Source organism: Scheffersomyces xylosifermentans, assembly GCF_036884685.1.
Source record: "Scheffersomyces xylosifermentans strain CBS 12540 chromosome Unknown RJT20scaffold_5, whole genome shotgun sequence".
Lineage (NCBI taxonomy): Eukaryota > Fungi > Ascomycota > Pichiomycetes > Serinales > Debaryomycetaceae > Scheffersomyces > Scheffersomyces xylosifermentans.
In genome coordinates this window covers 347,661-369,081 of record NW_027042943.1, presented here as the reverse complement: position 1 = coordinate 369,081, position 21,421 = coordinate 347,661, and the positions used below count along the sequence as shown (strand labels likewise).

General features: G+C 40.3%; 8 protein-coding genes across 8 annotated transcripts; 4 read left to right on the top strand and 4 right to left on the bottom strand. All coding sequences in view use genetic code 12, as the record gives it.

The window, feature by feature from the left end:
* Nucleotides 1–15: 15 nt before the first annotated feature.
* On the bottom strand, nt 16–915 carry RJT20DRAFT_97359 (putative 3'-5' exonuclease; the record flags this gene model as incomplete). Its single annotated transcript, XM_064921671.1, has 2 exons — nt 16–738; nt 811–915. The coding sequence occupies 2 exons, from the start codon at nt 913–915 to the stop codon at nt 16–18; spliced, it is 828 nt and encodes a 275-aa protein (XP_064773557.1).
* A 973-nt stretch (nt 916–1,888) lies between these two features.
* On the bottom strand, nt 1,889–4,983 carry RJT20DRAFT_119242 (uncharacterized protein; the record flags this gene model as incomplete). The annotated part of the gene is made up of 2 exons (XM_064915893.1): nt 4,493–4,983; nt 1,889–4,372 (listed from the first exon to the last, which is right to left on the bottom strand). The coding sequence occupies exons 1-2, from the start codon at nt 4,937–4,939 to the stop codon at nt 1,889–1,891; spliced, it is 2,931 nt and encodes a 976-aa protein (XP_064773556.1). The 5' UTR covers nt 4,940–4,983.
* Nucleotides 4,984–6,370: 1,387 nt separating this feature from the next.
* On the top strand, nt 6,371–10,190 carry RJT20DRAFT_128717 (PDPK1 family serine/threonine-protein kinase). The gene has a single exon (XM_064917331.1). The coding sequence runs from the start codon at nt 6,823–6,825 to the stop codon at nt 10,075–10,077; it is 3,255 nt and encodes a 1,084-aa protein (XP_064773555.1). The 5' UTR covers nt 6,371–6,822; the 3' UTR covers nt 10,078–10,190.
* Nucleotides 10,191–11,934: 1,744 nt separating this feature from the next.
* RPL27A (60S ribosomal protein eL27) lies at nt 11,935–12,830 on the top strand (the record flags this gene model as incomplete). The annotated part of the gene is made up of 2 exons (XM_064919670.1): nt 11,935–11,965; nt 12,451–12,830. 2 exons carry the CDS (start codon nt 11,935–11,937, stop codon nt 12,828–12,830), a joined length of 411 nt encoding a protein of 136 aa, XP_064773554.1.
* Nucleotides 12,831–13,575: 745 nt separating this feature from the next.
* On the top strand, nt 13,576–14,841 carry WRS1 (tryptophan--tRNA ligase; the record flags this gene model as incomplete). Its single annotated transcript, XM_064921632.1, has 1 exon — nt 13,576–14,841. The coding sequence occupies one exon, from the start codon at nt 13,576–13,578 to the stop codon at nt 14,839–14,841; it is 1,266 nt and encodes a 421-aa protein (XP_064773553.1).
* Nucleotides 14,842–14,979: 138 nt separating this feature from the next.
* On the bottom strand, nt 14,980–15,865 carry RJT20DRAFT_47396 (uncharacterized protein). The gene has a single exon (XM_064920290.1). It carries the CDS (start codon nt 15,557–15,559, stop codon nt 15,119–15,121), a length of 441 nt encoding a protein of 146 aa, XP_064773552.1. The 5' UTR covers nt 15,560–15,865; the 3' UTR covers nt 14,980–15,118.
* Nucleotides 15,866–17,228: 1,363 nt separating this feature from the next.
* Nucleotides 17,229–18,250, top strand: RIB3 (3,4-dihydroxy-2-butanone-4-phosphate synthase). Its single transcript, XM_064920291.1, has one exon. The coding sequence runs from the start codon at nt 17,526–17,528 to the stop codon at nt 18,138–18,140; it is 615 nt and encodes a 204-aa protein (XP_064773551.1). The 5' UTR covers nt 17,229–17,525; the 3' UTR covers nt 18,141–18,250.
* RJT20DRAFT_128711 (exosome catalytic subunit) lies at nt 18,225–21,415 on the bottom strand. Its single transcript, XM_064917330.1, has one exon. It carries the CDS (start codon nt 21,273–21,275, stop codon nt 18,312–18,314), a length of 2,964 nt encoding a protein of 987 aa, XP_064773550.1. The 5' UTR covers nt 21,276–21,415; the 3' UTR covers nt 18,225–18,311.
* Between the last annotated feature and the right edge of the window lie 6 nt (nt 21,416–21,421).

Below are 21,421 nucleotides of genomic sequence, written 5' to 3'. Positions count from 1 at the left end.
TGAATATAGTTATAATTACTTCCTATTTCTTCCCAAGCGTAACAGCTTCTCGAAGTCCTTTCTGTACAATCTGAATAGTAACATGGTTGCTCTAGCATCTTCCACAGAGGAGTGAGCTGCTCCTTGAATGTCTAGTTTCAAAAAATGCAGAGTTAACTTCTTCAACGATGGAGTTCTTCCATTCGATATGGCCTTGAATGTCTGAAATTTAGAGGTGTCTCTGATCATAGCCTTTGGATGAGAAAGGAATAATGAATCCAAATCGTGATGTATAGCATGCCCCACAAGTATTCTATCTTGGAGAAGATCTGCCGTTTTCTTTTGGGCCTCTTCAAACGTGATTGCTTCGTTCATATGCTTTGGAGTTACACCACTGACCCAAGTCCTCCAGTCAGTGACCTTTTCTCGTGGTTTCACGAATTCATCCAACACAGTGTGACCGTAGAAGTTTACAATCGAGACTCTGGCCAAAGCAGATTCTGTACCTTCTGGGCCCACGCCAACAAACTCACAATCCATAGAGAGATATTTCCCTGGTTCTTTCTTTCGTATATCATTTCCTTGTGGAGTGAGGGTGATATTTGGTCTTTGTGCTGATTCGATGTCTGCTGTTGTAATGTCATTCTCTTTACTCCAAAGGGCATATTCTATAGGAGTCAAGCCGGATTTTGCCGGAGTGGTCACTGAAGACACCGCTGCCTCAGCCGCAGGCGTTAAAGTTGAAGATTTTGTAGCTTTCTGTATACTTATCAACTTCTTCTTATCATTTTCAGACAACGGTTTAATCTTTTTCGCAGGGCTCTTTTTCACTATCTTCCCAGTAGAAGCCCCAGATTTCACCGGAGTTCTTGGTTTCAGCGACTTTTTCTCTAACTTCGAGCTGAGCTTCTTCCAATTCAGTGACAATTCCGCCATTTTTTATAGATCTACAATCCAATCCAATCCAATCCAACTACAACTTCCTGGAGAAGAGTTATTCCATCAGATAAATTCATCTCATCGGAATTATTTTTTTTTTTTTGTATGTGCGTCAAGATGTTGCGGCTGCGAATTTGCAATGAATGCAAAAAGATGAGTGGTGGTTAGTGGTGATTGGGCATGGTGGTTGTTGATTGGGCGTGGTGGTTGTTGATTGGTGGTTGGTGGTGACTCGGGGTGTTTGATAGTGTTGGGTGGTTGGGTGGTGTTTGCTGGTTGATGGTGACTAATGGTTTTTGGCCGTGTTTGCTGATGCTCTGTGGTATATGATGGAAGACTGAAAAAAAAAAAAAAAACATACTTTTCAACTACCTTTGAACATTGAAATTTATTTAGCTTAAGAAAGGCTTTCGTCAACGAAACATAGAACTCTATGATGTAACTATACATTTTATTTACTCCTTGATCAAAACAGTAGCGGCACTCATGACAGTACTGATACGCATAGAGGTCAACCAAACTCACTCTTCTTCAACGATGTCAAGATAGTGGAAGATGGTATTTGCTCGTATTTGATGCTCCTTAGAGGTAGCAGTTGGGTGAGGGGACTTGGGAGTACGGGAGGTGAAGGTGTTTTTCATATATTGTTGTGAATTCGAGAGTAATTATTCAATGTATCGTCTGGGGAAGCTACAGAGGTTAAAGGGCAGGATACGATAAGTCAAATGAAAAAAGCATTTATGTTCTTTATGCTCTTACTTGTTCCATCTTAGAAAGCTTTATGACACACCCCAGGACTTTTACTAAATCCATGATTACATGCGTGTTATTTTTGAGAAGTTGCTTCAGTCATAGATTGAATTCATATCTTCAAAACAACTAATAGTCTTTGACCAGAAAGACGTCATATACTTTATTATAGTACTACTACCAAAAAAACTGCGTTTCCCTTGAAATGAGACAACATACTCTACTGTGAATTCAAGCTGCTCAAATTGTATACCTGCAAGACCCATTTCAACTTGTCAATAATCTCCTGAGACTCCTCAACAGTGGCTGCTTCTAAGTCGTATTTCTTCTTGACGACTGCCTCTTTCGAGTTGGCCGTGCTGTCTAGCTGTTTCTGAATAACAATCTTAAAATGATTTGGATTCTTACTGTTCTTGTACTGCTTCAATTTGACTATCTGTGTGATATGAAAAGAACTCGTCTTCATCATCAGCTCCTTGTAATAATTATTGTAGTTGTAGTAGTACAAGTGATGGTGGTGGTGGTGGTGTGACTGTCCCTCACTCTGGGTGGGGAAGGGGTTATCCAAGGCATTCTTCTTAAAGAAAATATCGTCTGATTGAGTCAAGTGGATATAATCACCGTCGATGATGAGCGACTTTTCAATCTTGTTAAGAATAGTTGTCTTCTTACGCCATACCTTCCACTTAAAGTAAATAGTATTAAGATTGGCTGGTAGCTGTGGATTCTTGCCTGTCATGATGTCATCTAAGTAAGTATTGGCCATAGAATCAGTTTTGGCAGTTGCCAATGCAGTCAGTTTCGCACCTTGCACGCTCACATGAGTTTTGGCATCAGAAGGCTCGTTACTGTCTAATGCAAGGGACTGCATTTTCTCTTCTAATTGTCTCTTTTCAGGAGTTATATGCATAGTGAAAGTAGAATCGGAAGGCGTAATGGTATTTATCAGCAAGTTATTCTCATTTGACTCAAGCATCAGGTTGACTTTATTGGTCACTGGAACTATTTCCAACATGTAGCTATGCAAACTGGCTATAACCTCAGATTCCAGTAAAAACCTGTTCTCCAGGTCTGCTTTGGTAGATTCCAAGTTACCCTGAAAAGAAACTAATGGATTCTTTGGCTTCTTAGCATTATTAACGGTCTCTTCTAGTAACCTAAACCTGTACTTCATGGGCAGTAGTCCCTGTTGGACACAAAATCTGCGTAACACCAGACCAAGACTTTCACTTGGTACAGTGTAGAAGATATTGTAATCTGAAACCAGTGTGATATGCAGAGTGTGATGTAATATCTTTAATTCTATTTTGGGTTCGGACAGTTGAAGTTTGGTGTCATCTTCTATAATGTCATCTATGCTCTTTCTGCGCTTCTGGAAATCCTCCAAACTTTGTCTGAACTCCAAAGCCAATGGTGTATTCCGCTCGTTCTTCATTATCTCGTGCTTTGATAATTCCTTGCACAAGGCTAACTCTTTGGGATTATTGTATGAGGAAAGCAATCTTGTTCTGTCTAAAATACCGAACGGTCCGTAATTCTCTCCATCTTCATCAACCAACTCGAGTCGCCAATGATTGGGATTCAATAAAGTTGGGTCATTGAGATTGTCTTTGAACTCAGGCAACTTGTATAAGTTTAAAAGAATGAAACCAATACAGTCCGCAATAGATATATTGTCGTTTATACTCAATTCTTGGATAACCGGCTTGTTGCTAGGAGGCAAAAATACATTAAGTGTCGTCTTCTTGGCTCCAGGAGTTATTACCTTATAGTCTCCAAATGCATAGTAATTTAATGGGTTAACGTTGGTCGACTTAGATTTTGTCTGTATCAACGAACTCAAATTTGACTCCTTTGGTATACTGGGAACACTGAGATCAACTTTTTCGAAATTCATAGATTGCTTCTTATTACCAGACGGTTTCCCTCCCCCATTTGCTTTATTAGTACTTGAAAATACAGAATTCTGTGCAGCAGTACCCTTAAAGTTTGCAGTTCTTGATAAGCTCTGGTTGTCAAACGACATTCTTCTCTTTTTCTTTCGATCCTTTTTCAGAGTAAAACCGGAAATATTGCTGTTGTGGTTTGCAAAAGAGTACATATGAGTAGCACTATCGCCATATGAGTCAAGGAGCATCGAAGAGTCCAATATCGAGTCCGTTTCTATATCTGTAAAGGCAGAGTCTGTGGAAGACATGTCATCCACATCTTCCTCATCATCAAACTCGTCGCTGAAAGCTTCATCATCTTCCTCGACGTATTCATAATCTTCATCTTCGTCGTCGTCTTCTTCGTCAGTAATCAAAGCCATCAGATCTTGCTCCATGGAAACGTCAGCATCAGCGTCTACGGCAATTCCCAAATCCGAATCTACTGTGACAGCATCGCTGCTGTTTGACTTCTTAATCTTCCTTATCTTGACTTTCGCCTTTGCTTCTGTTTCCGTAATGTCACCATCATCAGTAATTTCTCCATCACTGTTGGATTCACTTAATTCCTCTTTAATGTAGCCCAAATGACGGTCCTTTCCTGGACTAAGAAGCTGAGTATTTATAGATCCACCGCTATCACTATCTGATGATAGTTCATTTGACTTCTTGCTTGAGTTGCTATCTCTATTCGATTGGAAGAACTTTCCAAGACCTGTTTTTGAAGACCTTTTTCCTCTTATTGTCTTGGTATACAAAAGACCATGTCCGTTTTTCTTTTCGTTTTTATCATAAATGTCGTTACTGTTATTTCTATCGTTATTGGTGTTATTATTACCAGGTTCATTGCTGGGTTCTTTCTCGTGAGCTCCCACGTTTAGCTCCGAACCATTGACCTCTGACAGAGGAGTATTCCAGTTCGCTTCGTGGGTATGTGGTCTTTCCATGGTAGCATTTATTTCAGGGCTTATTGAATTTCCCGGTGAGATTCCGTCTGCTTTCCGATTGCTTCTTCCCTCGTCTTCTCCCTCGGAGTCTTCTTCCATATTTAAACCTATGAGATCAGCTGGAGGTTTCCGTCTTCTTCTATGGTTCGCTGTTTTATGGTGTTCCTGGCGTGAATGACTTCCTTGTATCGATTTGTCGACTTGTTCTGCTATGTGAAACATTATTGGAGGCGACAGCGACAATTGCACACGTGGAATATGAAGCTCCGTAGCGTCTTCTGACGGTACTGTGATCGTCTTGATGATTCTTTTGGCATAGTCATCAGTGTCTGTTAACGATAGATATGTCGACCTTAAGTGGGCCAAGAGATGCGATGTTTCGAGGGGAAACGCCATGGTACCGTACGATGTCAATTGCTTCAGAGCATATCCCTTTTTATGGTAAAGGACTGTAAGTTTAGCTTAAGAAGAATGGGTTGAAGATAGAGTTAATCCTATGGAGGTATAAGTAGTCAGATCACGTGGATGTGAATCATGTGACCAATGTATCATGTGACCATGCTAGAACGTGACGAGGAATCAGCTGACCATATATCATATGACATCATACAACACGGACAGATCCATAACCAGACATGAAATTTGCTATTACGTCAAGGTGCTTTCGGTTGGAGTACCATATGTAGTACTCTAAGAGTTCTCGAGGAAGAAAGCAACTGTTGGAGAAATGGGGTAGAAACAAGGGAAATGCTTAAAAGTGGTGTGAGCTCACTAATATCGTGAGATACGGCTAGTGTGAAGAGCAAACTTATGTATATGTAGTTGCAATGGTGACAGAAAGATTATTTTAGGGGCCATAATTATGTATTATGGCCAATAAAAGCTGTTTACTACCGTTTATCATAGAATTTTGAAATTATTAGTGTAATTGTATACAAAACATAGCCTAATCTGGGACGGTAATACTCTTATTAATTTCACATCACAAGTCATAGTAGTTAAATATTAGGTGTGGTATTATATTTTATTTATTATTAGTATTATGACTACTATGATTACTATGATTATTATGAATGGGTTCCAATCGGAATAAGCCAAGACCGTTCTTGGTTTTCACAGCAAAAGTGAATTTCACTGGTGTTTCCTTGTTTCTCTTCGGACGAGAGGTAGAGTTTTGATACAAAGAGAATTGTGTATGTGCTTCTTCCTTGTGATAGCTGTCAATGCTGTGGTTGCCTCACTTAGACATTTTGTTAGTATTATGTGCTATTATATTTAATTCTCTATATACTCTCTAAACAGAGGTTGTTGCGGTTTGTTACATAGTTATCCAATGTCGCATCTACATAGTTGCATAGTTAAATCGGTAGATTGTTCATATTTACATAATTTTTCTTTCATTTTGTGGCTACCCGAGTTATTACTCATATATAGCGCAATATAGTATATCATGGTAATATATAGTGTCATATTTACTATATTACTTAATTACTTGAAAACTTTATTACTTAATTACGTATTTACATAGCAGTGTGACAGAGACTTCAGAGTACTCACATAGTGAAATCTCCTATGTACTGTATAATTACAATGCACCATGCATTACAGTACTCCATGCAATACTCCATATTCCATATGCCATATACTGAATACTGAATGCAACTACATGTGATACCCTCCTACTTACCTACTCACTTACTCCCTTTTCCTTCAAGTAACACTTTTGACCACAGTAGAAACGTTCCTCTCATTCCTCATATCCCCCCATTTATCCCAAACTACAAGCCTTCCACTTCTCTCCTCTTGACTCCCAATCCATAGCGGCACGGATGTTTCACCCCTAACAAAGACCTTCCTCCTGGCACGTGACACACACCACATGACCTAAACCTACCAATTTCATTCCTGGCGGAGTATACAAACAACCACCAGCAAACACCATTTAACCCTGATTCTTTTCCACAGCAAGTACGTTTCAGTGGCCTACAACACGCTGGGAACACCGCTGCTTAGCCTAATTTCACCCCCATTCTGTTTCCACAGTTTGTTTGCACGGGGGAATGCCCATATCGCATCCACAATAGATACCAACTCAAACCATACGGACACTCCGTACAGCCAGCACAGACCCTGCCCAAAAACCACCAAAAAAGAGCCAATCGCTCCAAATAAGCACAGAATCATAGACCGCTATTGACTAGCACCAACCCAGAAGCCTTAGTTTGTCGTTTTGTCATTAAAACGTCAAACCGCTTGATACAATAGCATAGACTCAACCCATGACGTCACCGAACTCTCCTAACAACGGCCTTCACGACTTAGGTTCGGATCTTGATTCCATATACAACACATACGCCCGGAAGAGCAATAACCAGTCGGTCGATACTCTTGATTCCGAAATCAATCAAGCAGAAGGACCTGCTGATCGCATTATCTCGGGCCGAAACCTCCCAGCAGTTCATATATCGTCTCGCCTTCTGCTGTTACAGCTAGGGGACGAAGAGAACATCGTTAGATCGGCGCCAGAGACCCCCAACTCCGGTGACTCATTTGATTTCATGTCTCCCACTCACCAGCACCGAGCATTGACAAATCTGTCGCTCAATGTGTTATTGGATACTCCTACAACGCAGGCAGAATTCAAGAGCTTGGTAGACTCCACAGAATACATTGATAGAGTTCCCAACGGAGATGGAGCACCATTCATACTCGTACCTGGCAACAGAAACCGAAATAAAACAGATGAAGAAGACGACGAAGTAGAAAACGAGGAAGACTGGGAATCAAAAGGCGCTGCCGTGAGAAAAGTTCAAGACGCCACATCTTACAAAATTATAAGAAGAACCGTTCTGGATTTTAAGTTTGGAAAAGACCTTGGAGAAGGTTCATATTCTACAGTGGTCCTTGCAACGGACAAACATACCAACAAAAAGTATGCAGTAAAGATACTTGACAAAAGACATATTATCAAGGAGAAAAAAGTCAAATATGTGAATATAGAGAAACACGCTCTTAATAGACTTACTGAGCGCATGGGAATCATCAACCTTTATTTCACATTCCAAGATAAGCTGTCACTATATTTTGTATTAGATTATGCATCCAATGGTGAATTGCTTGGCCTCATCAAGAAGTACAATACCTTGAACGAAGACTGTACGAGACACTTTGGTGCCCAAATATTGGATGCTATCAAATACATGCATGATAATGGAGTTATCCATAGAGACATAAAACCGGAGAATATTCTACTTGATGACAAACTCCGTATTCAAATCACGGATTTCGGAACGGCTAGATTACTTGAAAAAAAGAATGATGAAAGTGAAGACTACCCATTGGATGTAAGAGCCAAATCATTTGTGGGTACAGCAGAGTACGTCTCGCCAGAACTTTTGGAAAGTAAGTATTGTGGAAAACCCGGTGACATCTGGGCTTTTGGATGTATAATCTACCAGATGATTGCTGGCAAACCACCATTCAAAGCTACAAACGAGTATTTAACTTTCCAAAAGATTACTAAATTACAGTATGCGTTCAGCGCTGGATTTCCAACAATTATTAGAGACTTAATCAAGCAAATTTTAGTGCTTCAACCTTCTAAAAGAGCAACCATCCCCCAAATACAAAAGCATTACTTTTTCCTGTCTATCGATTTCAATAGTTATGACCAGATCTGGGGAAAGGAACCACCTGAAATCGGACCATACAAAATGAATGCCAAGGCGATGATGAAGGTGCCACAATTAACCAAGGCTGCTTCACTGTCAGTATTGCCAACAAAGAAGGTGAAGAAAAACGCTACAACTGGTGGCAACACGAATGGCACTCTGGGTGAAGCAATGCCTCCAGTGAATAGAATATTGAGTGAAGGTAACATTAAGAATGTGAATCCTGCTAGTGTTGCTGCCTTTGTACTTGGGAAGAAAGAAAACAACTCACAGACTAGTCTTAGCGGCGATACGGATAGCCCTACTGAAAATGAGCCCAAGCTGAAGAGCACCAGTAATGGTAACACAAACTCAAGTAGTAATAATACTAGCACTACTGTCAGTAGGACGCCGTCCGCTGCTGACTATATTCCTGGAACGAATATTTTAAGACCAACGATAACTACAAGAAATAACTACTCCCGTTCAATTACCCAGAAGCGCCCACCTAAAGCGAAGCAGAAGTCAAATGTAATGGAGGTTACCCCTCCAAGTAGTCTTGAAGCCGCTTGGAGTTCATATTTAAAACATGCAGATGAGAGAGTATTAAAGATTGGACCAGTAATTGTACACAGAGAAGCAACTGATGCGTTCGAGAAGAAACATAAAGGATCATTGCATCAAGCACCATTAGGACTCAGCAACAAACTTCAAGCTATGAACTCTAGCACAAGAAGCAGTACCAGTCTTTTGTCGCAAGTTGTCAACGGCTCAACTAACGGATTAAGAGGGAATGGCGTCACTGCCGATGATTCATCTGACGCCAAGGATGAATCAGACGCAATCAGAGACTTCGGAGTTATCGAAGAAACCCCAGATTCACTCAAACGTTCTGATAGCACAAGCACCGACTTGAACAGCACTGGAAGTAGCAAATATAGCAAGTCATCACTTTTCAAGAAACTTGGATTTTCCCATACTGACAAAGGCAAGGACCATGGATCTTCTAAGGATGACAATTCCCTGGTTACTCCAAATCGTGTTCACCCTCTTGACAAGTCGAGAACATGTACTATGATTATCACGACACATGGCAGAGCATTGATTTTTTTCCGTAACGATACGGACGTCAACTATAGATTGGTTTCTGAGATTAAACTAAGTCACCCAATTATACTGTTCAAGGAGTTGGTTTCATCAAGCTCCAAGTTCCAAAAGATGTTACCCACAACTGGTATCTTTGCCATTACATCGTCTGAAACTACGCTTGTATTCGAGGTCGAGAAGTTTGAAGTCGCTTCGTGGACCGAGGCATTGGCCAAAGCCAAATTGAATCAATATGAACGCGAGCGTGAAAAAGAACAGAAGGAGGAAAACGCTGCCAATGCCTCTCCTAAGCTCTTGGATGCACCAATTTTTGCTTCAATTCCGAGCAATAGGAGATCACCTAGTGCTCAACAGGAGGAGTTTAAGGTGAGACAGTCTGAAATAAAACAATCCTCAAGTGCTCCGCTGACACCGAGCATCAGAGTTGTTTCAGATACCAAAACATCGACACCTAACCCTACCCCTACTGCCAGAGAGACTGCAACCAGGTCTAAATCAAGGACAGGGAAGAGAAAGCCTCCTCCACCTATACCAAGCGGTGCTCTTAACATGCACACCGGACTTCCCGGTACTGATAATGGTATGCTACATGCTGCACAGTTAGCTGTTTCTAACAATGCCAATAACATACCTACCAACAATAGACGTTCCAGCTTCTCCAAAGAAGATGCAGACCGATACGCCAATACAGCTGCGAGAAGGACCACCAGTGGTCTGAAACCCGCTATCACATCGATGAACTCTAAGTTTTTAGCAAGGAGTCAACGTAAAAAGTAATGAACTGTTTATGTATAGAGATTTAGGGTATATAACATTACGAATATTGATATAGACCTAAACAGGTGAAAGCTGGTTTATGTTTTTGAGAGAATTTAGAGATTGAAATAGGTACTGTTCCAGGATCCGTTCTGGCTCGTGTATATTTCGTAGGCTTTGCAGATCATAATGATCCGATCAGATGGAACCCACGGATCGATAGTAGAAGGTCTCTTGGGACAGTTAATCCCTTTGATATAGCTCACGTGACTTCACAGCAAAACCCATACTGTTCTTTAACTGTCTTCCCAGTGATTGTAACTAATTTACAATGACACCACACGGTGACAGCACACTATCATAAAAATATCTGAAACACGATGAACATCGTTAAATGAGTTGCTCATACGTTTTACTTTCCATAATTTCTACACTCACGCTTCTTCAATTGCTGCAAAATTCATAAGCTGCCTCTCCTGACTACTCCCCTCTGAATTCATTTGGGTGCAAATTGCAACCATTGACAACTGAAAATTCACCCCTCCTTTAGGAACAATGACATAGATCTGTGGCACATGACGACTAGTAAGGTTCTTGGAAGTACACCCAGAACGGAGGGGAAGCATAGTGGCGTATAAAACGGGTAAGTAGTAGTGACGATAACTATGCATGGCAATATGAGGAGAGTTTCATATTGACATAATGGTGACATACTAAACATTGCTGCTACTAAGAGTACTCGCTTAGAGCAAGGTATTAAAACATCACTACTGCAGTATTAAGGTGATTTAGGTGAGTATAGTAGTAGAGTAGCAGGACTATTTATTGATCAAGCAATGATGTCAGTGACCAAGGACGTCAGTTTACAGTAATTGAAAATAAGAAATAAGACTACAAGAGGAGAAACCAATTGTCCTACTGAGAGTCGAAGATAATGCAATTGCACTGGTATGTTGAACTGAGACTCACTATGTGCCTATGCTCCACTAAGTATGTTCCACTAAGTATGTGCCATAACTATGTAGCACTAACAATGTTCCTCTAAGTATGTGGCACTAAGTATGTGGCACTAAGTATGTACCACTTATAATACCACGAGCACACTCACACATTATACTCTATCGGACTATACTCTGTCATAGAATTTATTACAATACACTCATTCTCTCACAAGTATACTCTATCATAGTCAATGCCCTAATACTCTCACATATACTCATACTCTTCAGTACACTCATACTCTACAGTACAGTCATACTCTACAGCACACTCTATCACACTACACTTTCCCACTCCACTCATAGTAACCATCACAATGCACTCCATCATTTCATACTACACCTTAGACAATACATTCATACTCTCCAAATACACTCCAACGATACACTCTAACGATACTCTCACAATACACTGTAACCCTCTATCACACTAACTACACACATATTCCATACACTCCACTTTCCATACACTCCACTCTATCCCACTACACTTTCCCACTTCACACTACTATATCACAATACCCTTTCACAATGCACTCCATCACAGTGTCTCACCCCCACAAGAAATCAGCCACAATAAAATCAACCAAAACACACCCACACTCAAACTCACACTCACACTCACTAATAAAAAAACAGTCACACGATCCACGTGATACACAACATTAAAGCTCCCCTGCCGTTACCCGCACTCAACTCCCTCCCCTTTGTGTAACTAAAATTTTCACTTCCCCTGCAGGCAGTCCGCCAGATGGGATACCCTCAACTCCTTTGGTTAGACGGTCTCACTGGACTGTTAGTGGATTTTAGAAGTATTAAAAATTTTCAAACAACAGCTTTATTGTAGAGTTTCACAGTAGTATAATTAACATCACATAAAATGGCTAAATTCATCAAATCAGGCAAAGTTGGTATGTATAAAACGCCTAGAGAACAGTAGAACCATCAGGTAGAGCCATTCGGGAGCAAGTCACCAAGGGAAGGAGAAAATACACAGAAATCAGTATCCACAGCGAGATGGAGTTTTAGATGTAGAGTGATGAGATGGGCCAGCAATAATAGCAAAGAGATGACCAGATCATCAAAGAAGCAGCTATTTGTAGTAGCAATAGCATCAACCAACGGACCCATCCACTGAATTTTCAATCATAGTTACAAATTTTCAGTCTGCGGAGAACCATCAACGAAATCATGAATAGAACTTTGTAAAGTCTTAGAAAGAGATCCAATGCACTTCAATGTAACAACCACTCATCAGAGTGTATTCGAAAGAATAGAGCCTTAACTACATTCAATAATCTCAAGAAATCCACTCCAAAGTGACCATTAAAGGTCAGAAGAGCTCTACCAGACTTAAATCATTCAACTCAAAAACTTAATACTAACTCCATTCTAGCTATTGTCGTTCGTGGTCGTTTCGCCGGTAAGAAGGTCGTCATCGTCAAGCCTCACGATGAAGGTACCAAGACTCACCCATTCCCACACGCCATCGTTGTCGGTATCGAGAGAAACCCATTGAAGGTCACCAAGAACTTGGGTGCTAAGAAGACCGCCAAGAGAACCAAGGTCAAGCCTTTCGTCAAATTGGTGAACTACAACCACTTGATGCCAACTAGATACTCCTTAGACGTTGAGTCCTTCAAGTCTGCTGTCACCTCTGAGGCTTTGGAAGAACCATCCCAAAGAGAGGAAGCCAAGAAGGTTGTCAAGAAGGCCTTAGAAGAAAAGCACCAAGCTGGTAAGAACAAGTGGTTCTTCCAGAAATTACACTTTTAAGAAGACGTCATCTATAAGTTATATCATCAGTATAATTGTGGGTTCTTTTAAAATTTGTTAATATTAGTTTTTTTTCTGTTGTTTTTTCTTGCATGGGTTTAAAATAAACAATAATTTCACGATATAAAGAACATGTTGGTTATTATCTAGACTATGTAGACTTCTCTGTATATTTACTCGACGTATTAATATAATACCTTTATCTATCATTCTGGAAAATGCTGTACTAGACTATTGAATATGGTAATACGGCCTATCGAAGGGGACCTGAAATTTGCGGCATGGGCCCGAAATTTTTCACTTCTCTCGTATATTTTTCTTAACTATGGGCGTATAGTAAATATGTATGGTAGAAAAATGTATGGCAATAAAATGTATGTATAAATAGTGAAAGACTATTGATAGTTCTGGGGTATTTGGATTCAAATGGGGAAAAAAACTTCTCCAATATAATATATCGACCCAAACAAACACATTACCAAAGTTTCCGCCTCTTAGTCACATTTCATGCCCCGGTATCTATAGCTCCCTTTCTTTCCTTCCTTTCACTTCCTCTCTCTTTCTTAACTATATGACTGTGACTCTTACACTACTAAAAGCCATTTCATCACGTGATTGAAATTATGACACCGCTTTCCTGCAGATACAGTGACTCATTATCAAATTTATTTGACACTACTTAAAGACGGTGGTGTTAAGTTGAGAAAGAACCCATTATATTGGCTTAAACCCATAGTAAAGTACAATGTCCGTAGAAGAAAGTGTAGCCAAGTTGTCCGTAAGCGACGAAGTGGAACAAAAAGTCACCCCTTGGGAAGTGGAAGGTGCTGTCGTTGACGGTAAAGCCCAAGACATCGACTACGACAGATTGATAAAGCAATTCGGTACCAAAGCTATTGATGCCGAAACCTTGAAAAGATTTAAAGAAGTCACTGGGCAAGAGCCCCATCCTTTCTTGAAGAGAGGTGTTTTCTTCTCGGAAAGAGACTTGGCCAAAATCTTGGACTTATACGAACATGGAGAGCCTTTCTTCTTATATACTGGAAGAGGTCCATCGTCTGGTTCCATGCATTTGGGACACATGGTTCCATTTGCATTCACTAAATGGTTGCAAGATGTGTTCGATGCACCATTGGTTGTCGAATTGACCGATGACGAGAAGTTTTTGTTTAAGCCTAAGTTGACCATTGACGACGTCAAGGGTTTTGCTAGAGATAATGCTAAGGATGTCATCGCTGTTGGTTTCAACCCAGAGAACACTTTCATTTTCTCCGATTTGGAGTATATGGGTGGAGCTTTCTACGAGAATGTAGTTAGAACCTCCAGACAAATCACAACTTCGACTGCTAAAGCCGTTTTTGGTTTCCAAGACTCTGACTGTATCGGAAAGATTCATTTTGCCAGTATTCAAATTGCTACTGCTTTCCCATCTTCATTCCCAGATGTTTTGGGCTTGCCACCAAAGACTCCATGTTTAATTCCTTGTGCCATTGACCAGGATCCATATTTCAGAGTTTGTAGAGATGTCGCTGACAAGTTGAAATTCTCCAAGCCAGCTTTGATCCACGCCAAGTTCTTCCCAGCTTTGCAAGGTGCTTCAACAAAGATGTCTGCTTCTGACACCACCACATCCATTTTCATGGGTGACACTCCTAGTCAAATCAAGAACAAGATTAACAAGCATGCTTTCTCTGGTGGACAAGCTACTTTAGAAGACCACAAGAAATTGGGTGGTAATCCAGATGTTGATGTTGCTTACCAGTATTTGTCATTCTTCAGTGACGATGACGACAAGTTGCAAAAGTTATATGATGGCTACAAGTCCGGTGAGGTCTTATCCGGTGAGATGAAAAAGCACTGTATCACGGTATTGCAAGATTTCGTCCAAGCCTACCAAGACAGAAGAAGCAAGATTGATGATGCTGTTCTCGATTCGTTCATGAAGCCACACAAGTTGGTATATGGACAGAAGAAGAGACTTGTTCCAGCCAAGCCAAGGGAGAAGAAGTAAGGGGTAGAAGGATAGATATATATATATACATTGAATGCATATCAAGTAAACGTTAAATAATTGGAAATCGCTTTAATTATAATTCAATTGCCAACAGAAAGTGATTTTAATGCCTTATTTCGTGGCAATTGCTCGAGTATTAAGTTACTAGGGATCTCTTCAACTTATTGGACGCCGTTCATTCCAATCCATACAGAAATTGCTTGTTTAAACAATTAGTTTCCGTGAATTCGTTGTAACGTATTAAAGCTACCTTTTGTAATATATATACATAAATCTATAAGAGTTTCCTGGCATTATCCAAAATAAACATTAATTTGTCAAAGTCATCTTCGTTGGTCTCGTCTCCTTTACCGAACCACTTGGATCCTATAGATAAGATCGTATTCTTAGGACTCTGGGAGGCTGCAATAAGCTTGCCAATCTGAGTAGCTACAATCAGAATCTTCAAATTCCCGTGATTTCCCACCAAAAGAACAGGTTCCACTCCAGAGTCATCCTCGCTGTGCGATATCGCTGCCGAGTGGTTAATCGAAGCTCTGGACGAAATCGGTATATCGAAAGTCGTATCCATTACTCCATTAAATTGAACATTGAATATGATTTTGTCTTCTAGCTCAATCTTGTGGAAGAATATCTCCGTTTCCTTGTCTTCTTTATAGTAAGTTGTAAACGCCTTGCTGAACCCACTGGGATCCTGTTCAATTTGCTCCGACATCTGGAATTGCTACCCGAACCCAAACCTATCACTGGTCTATTAAAGGAGAATAGTATACCATTGTTAAGTATACTGAAAATTCCAAATGCCCGAAATGGCAATGAAAATGCACGTGACCTCAATTATTGGTTTTGCACCGCCTCTCATAAGGTACGATAAATAGTAATGAAACAGAGATCTACGTTAGTTCAGTCCAATCCAGAGAGTGTTTCGATTGCAGCAAGTAGCCGAATCGGAGCTGCTTGTGATAAGAGAAAGAGTTGGGATAGAGTCACTGATGGGCTCATGTTTTCACTAGATGGTTGATGGTGGGAAGAATGAGCTCGGAACGAAAGCCGAGAAAATGGCAAGGTAGCATCACGTGAAAATGAAGAAGATCCGGTCGGAATTGGGTATGAGTCGTTAAGGCCTTGGTAGATGGTGCATAGTGTATGGTTTACTGTAAATGGTATATGGTGGATGGTTTATGGTAAGTGGTATGTGATAGTATTTTTATCCATATCTTTCAATGGCTGCAGATACTAGTAGATAAGAGATATCTTACCGGATAATTACGTACATACGGATAAAATACACATCAAATACAATGCATCATAATCAATACCATAATAATCTATCCCCAAATGTGATGCGACAGATGCAACATTAATCCGACGCTTTCCCAACAGGAACAACCACCACAAGAAAGATGCAAAAATTTACCAGCGGTATCTGTCAGATCAGATACATTTTCTAGTATTTCCTTTGTTCTAATTTGGTTTCTTGAGCATTTCATTGCTTGCCCTTGGCAAAGATCTCTTCATCAGTAGCCAGTCATAATGAAATAAAGCGTATATAAAGCGTACATTCACAAGCCTAAGACTTCTACTGTATTATTCTGTAACATACATTTGAGTGCGCCAGCCATACTTCTCATTCGTGATGATATCACTACCGTCTGTAACATAGATAACATAAACGCAAACACAAAACACACAACTGTCTCAGTCTCTCAGTCTCTTAGCCTCCACTTCGATCTGTCTCTATGTAACTATCTCTCTTTGCCTCTCTCTCTAACCACTCTCTCTGCACTTCTACCTATCACTACCCAGCTCTACCACCTCACACCACCCTCCAGTTCCGGCCCCGATCCCTTTCCGACTATGCGCTGAAAAATTATCCAGCCTTACAAACCATTACAAATCGGTCTCCGCCTAATGACAAAGCAGATGGTTTGCAGTCATTTGAAATTTGTCATAGACGTCGTAGCAGTAGTAATCAAGGCACCGTTGCGGCCGTTGGGAAGCCATTGTGAAGTTATCCGAGAACTGGTTTAAATATGGATATGTCACCGGCAAATTGAATTTTTCAATGTATCTTTTTTCAATTTTCATTATTCATTATTCATTATTCATTATTGATTTAAATACTTTCCACTATTCACTATTCACTCTTCACTTTTTTGTTTGTTGCCGTACATACAATTTATAAAATACAGATATTGAGAGAAATAGAGAGATATTATACATATATTAGGTACTACAGTAATTAACCAAAACCTATTACTAACTACTTAATTATTGATTTTATTTGTAATTACGAAATCACCTAAGTACCACCACCACCACCCAATTTACCACCACTGTCATATCAGTCACTCTTCTTCCAACTAGTGGCACAATTTTCTGACAATCGACTCGACTCACATCGTACACTCCTACGTCGTCCTCCAATTCCTACTATACGTCATAGTGGAAATCACCGACTTTTCAATACTGTACGTAAGTAACGATTATTCCGGGGACTTTCGCTCATTAGGTTTGAAGAGTTGCCCATCACGGAAGAACCATTAGAACCATTAGAACCACTAGAAGGTAACTATATCGTGATAATTTGTAGTTGACAGCATCTCCCGAGACTAGCTGGCATATCCCGAGTTCTTGTAATTACCTAAGAACTTTAAAACATAAGATAAAAATTAGGTGCCATGTCCGACGTCTTTGTTCCTATCCCAGAAGCTCTTGAAGCATTCAAAAACGGCGAGTTCTTGATCGTCATGGACGACGAAGACCGTGAAAATGAAGGCGATTTGATCATCGCCGCCGAGAAGACAACCACAGAGAAAATGGCATTTTTGGTCCGTCATTCCTCTGGGTACGTATGTGCTCCTTTGGCCATTTCTAGAGCTGAAAAATTGGGCTTGCACCCAATGTTGGCCAATGCTACCGACAGACACGGAACGGCCTATACCGTCACTTGTGACTATGCTGATGGAACGACTACCGGTATTTCAGCCCACGACAGAGCCTTGACTGCCAGAAAGTTGGCCGACCCTACTTCAAAACCAGAGGATTTCATAAGACCGGGCCATCTTTTACCATTGAGAGCCGTTGACGGTTTATTGAAAAAGAGAAGAGGACATACCGAGGCCTCCGTGCAATTATGTGAATTATCTGGTTTACAACCTGCTGCTGTGATCTGTGAATTGGTAAGAGACGAAGACGGTTTAATGCTGAGATTAGACGACTGTGTCGAGTTCGGTAAGACTCACAACATTAAGATCATCAACATCAAGCAGTTGGTTGAACATATTTCCAAATGATAGCACCCATGTCGAACGACATTATATTATTTATCTACCAAAAAACCATGTTTCGAATACGGAGAACTAATAGTACACTGTCTACGTATTCCATTGTATATAATAGTACAGTACATATCTATCTATTTTGAAATATACTAATTCTATAAAAAGAACAGCATTAATGCGATTCTAATGCAAAAGTAATTGGGCCTTTCTCTTTCCACTGACCTCATCTTTAATGGACTTCACGTCGACAGTAACCTTGTCAAAGACTGCTACTGTTCTTTGTCTTCCCTTCAAGTCGGTAAAGGATAACTCGTACTTGTCTTCATTGAACACAGCAGTGTTGGCGTCTCCTAACATCTCAAGCTTAATAAGACCCTCAATACCAAACTTAGGCACCAATACAACGATACCGTTGTTGAAACATTTGATAACATAACCTTCATGCTCAGCCTCATTATTTCTCATAACTTGACCGACATAATACTCGATACTTGCTCTACCAGCAAACTGGGCATTTCTGTGGCGTCTATTTATGTTTTTCACAATCGTTTCCATCTTATTCTTGTCTCTATGGCTCAAGTCCAAATTCTCGTAGCCAATGGCACCTGCTAATTGTCTATGAGCAACAATATCACAGTATCTTCTGATTGGAGAAGTGAAATGAGTGTAGATATCTACAGCCAAACCGTAATGCCTGAATTCAGGATAACCATATGAACCCGAAGAGAAGTACTCTGCAGCCATCATGCATCTTGTGGACATGATACGCAAGAGAGTATTGAAATATTTGTCGTTTGGATCTACGCATCTGTCCAAAGAGTCAGCCAAAGCTCTGGAAGATTCTAAAGAAATGCTTAATCCTGGTTTTCTAACACTCAACATATCGTTTAATTGCTCAAAGTTGGTGGCTGGAGGAGGTGCATGCCTTCTCAACATGGCGGTTTGAGGATATGAATCGTATATCTTTCTTGCCACGGAAATGTTGGCTAACAACATGAACTCTTCAACCAACGAATTTGTTTCTAAAAGCTGCTTGATTTCAACTTCATTAGGGTCTGAAGTTTCACTATCCATATGCACCTTGACTTCAGGAGAGGCCAAGTTCAAAGCACCAGCATCCAATCTTTGTTGTTTAAGTTTCTTTGAAAGCTTCAACAAGATTCTCATGGATTCGGTTAACTCGTCTGTCTGTGATTTGTCATCTATTCTTAATTGTGCTCTCTCGTAAGAAAATGCTTCTCTCGAACGAATTATGGATTTCATGTAGTCTACCTTTACTATATTTGCATTTTCATCCAATTCCCAGATGACAGAAAATGAGAATCTATCCACATAAGGCTTCAACGAACACAAATTTGTTCCCAATAACATTGGCAACATATCTATTCTCTTATCCACCAAGTAGACCGAAGTTCCTCTTGAAGCACCTTCTTGATCCAAAGCAGTATTTGGCTTAACGAAATGTGTTACATCAGCAATGTGAACACCAACTTCATAGTTTCCGTTTGGTAAAGGTTTGGCATGCAAGGCGTCATCAATATCCACACAGTTTGGAGGATCAATCGAACAAACTAATTTATGTCTCAAGTCAACTCTCTTCTTCAATTGTGGATCTTCGGTATTTTCTACATCTGGAACAGTCCACTTGTCACCCTCTTCAGGCAAACAGTCCAATACATTCTTAGCAAATGGACGGTACTCAACGTCATGCTCCAAAAGAAGAGCTTCCGTCTCAGCTTCGGCACTTTCCACTTCACCTAGAGCTCTAACAAAGTGTCCATTTGGATAACGAGAGTTTGATGGCCAAGAGTCTACCACCACAACAATTCTCTGGCCCAAATACTCCTTGGCCTTTCTTGTTCTGATACGAATCTTAGGTAAAACCTTGTCCATTAAAATAACGAAACAACTCTTTGATGCATTACCTGTGTTTTCTTCTGATACAGAAGAAGGAGCAATTTGACCAACATAGTATCTCCATGATCTTCTCATAATACCAACAATCTTAGCAGTTGGTTGTAATCTCTTCTGATCAGCTTCCTTGGCTGAAGTTGCCTTCAAAGCTTCCTGGGCCAATAAGATTCTTTCCTTGTCAGAAACCACACCCTTAGCTCCAGTGTCGTCTTCTTCTTCATCCTCTTCAGCATTATCGTTAGCTCCAATGTTGCTCTCTTCCACGATACTGGTTGATGGCTCTCTCCACTTATCCTTTGGCAACAATTCCACGATAACCGAATCAGAGTTGAAGGCACGGTTGAGGTTCTTGGATCCAATAATCAAGAGCGGTTTCTTGAATGCTGGTACTTGAACTGTTCCTTGCAAAAAATTATAAGTCGATATATTCAACATTCCTTGGTAGAGGGTTCCGTTCTTAACACCAGCCATGATTCTGGCACTAGAATAGTATTCTGGGAAGGTGGTTTCATTCTCTCCATGGAATTCTGCTGAATTGTGAATATTACTTGGAATTAAATCCTTTAAGTCTTCTCCGTTTGGTAAGTCATCGAAGTACTCAACCAAGGACCTGGCATCGATACCTTCGCTTCTGGCTTTTTGGCGGTTGTCGGCATCATTACAGATTAATATGATATTTATGTTTTGAGAACTGTTTGCTTTCAAGTGTGCTGCGTACCATGAAGCTACTTTTCTAATGGCTCTGTCATTACGGTCGTTGATAGTTTCGTTCTTGTTTCTGTTGATATAGGTTGCTTCATTGTACTCGTTATGAAAGACAATGAACCGTTTATCCTCGGATTTTACCAATCCTCTCAATCTCTGGTAGATTGGGAACGATCTATTTTTCACCTCTTCCAAGACGGTTTGTGGAACAATCACGTCATAGAAGCACTCGGCGTTTTCCAACAAGTCGATAGCATGAAGAATGATATTTGTGTCGAGAACGATGTAATGACTGAGTCCTGATTTGGTTTTCTTGGGGCTTTCCGATAAGATGAAAGCAGGCAATTCGCCATTCGAGTCTGGTTTCACGATATCGTGGCACGAATTACAGCTTTTCGAGTAGCACGGTATATCATTTCTTAAGTAATGTTCTCTTACTATCTTCTGAGCACCTCCATTTCTAGATCTGACAAACACCTTAGAGGTAACACTTAACCCGCTGGAGAGTCTTTTTCTGTGGCCTATCATAGCTTGTTGTTTTCTTTAGTAGAATCTCACTACAACCGTCTCTACAATAGTACTATTATACAACTTATAACAACTAGCCGCCAAAGAAAGAGATATCACTTCTTCATTAGAGACCATCTCATCAGCACATTTTTTTATCGCAGTGA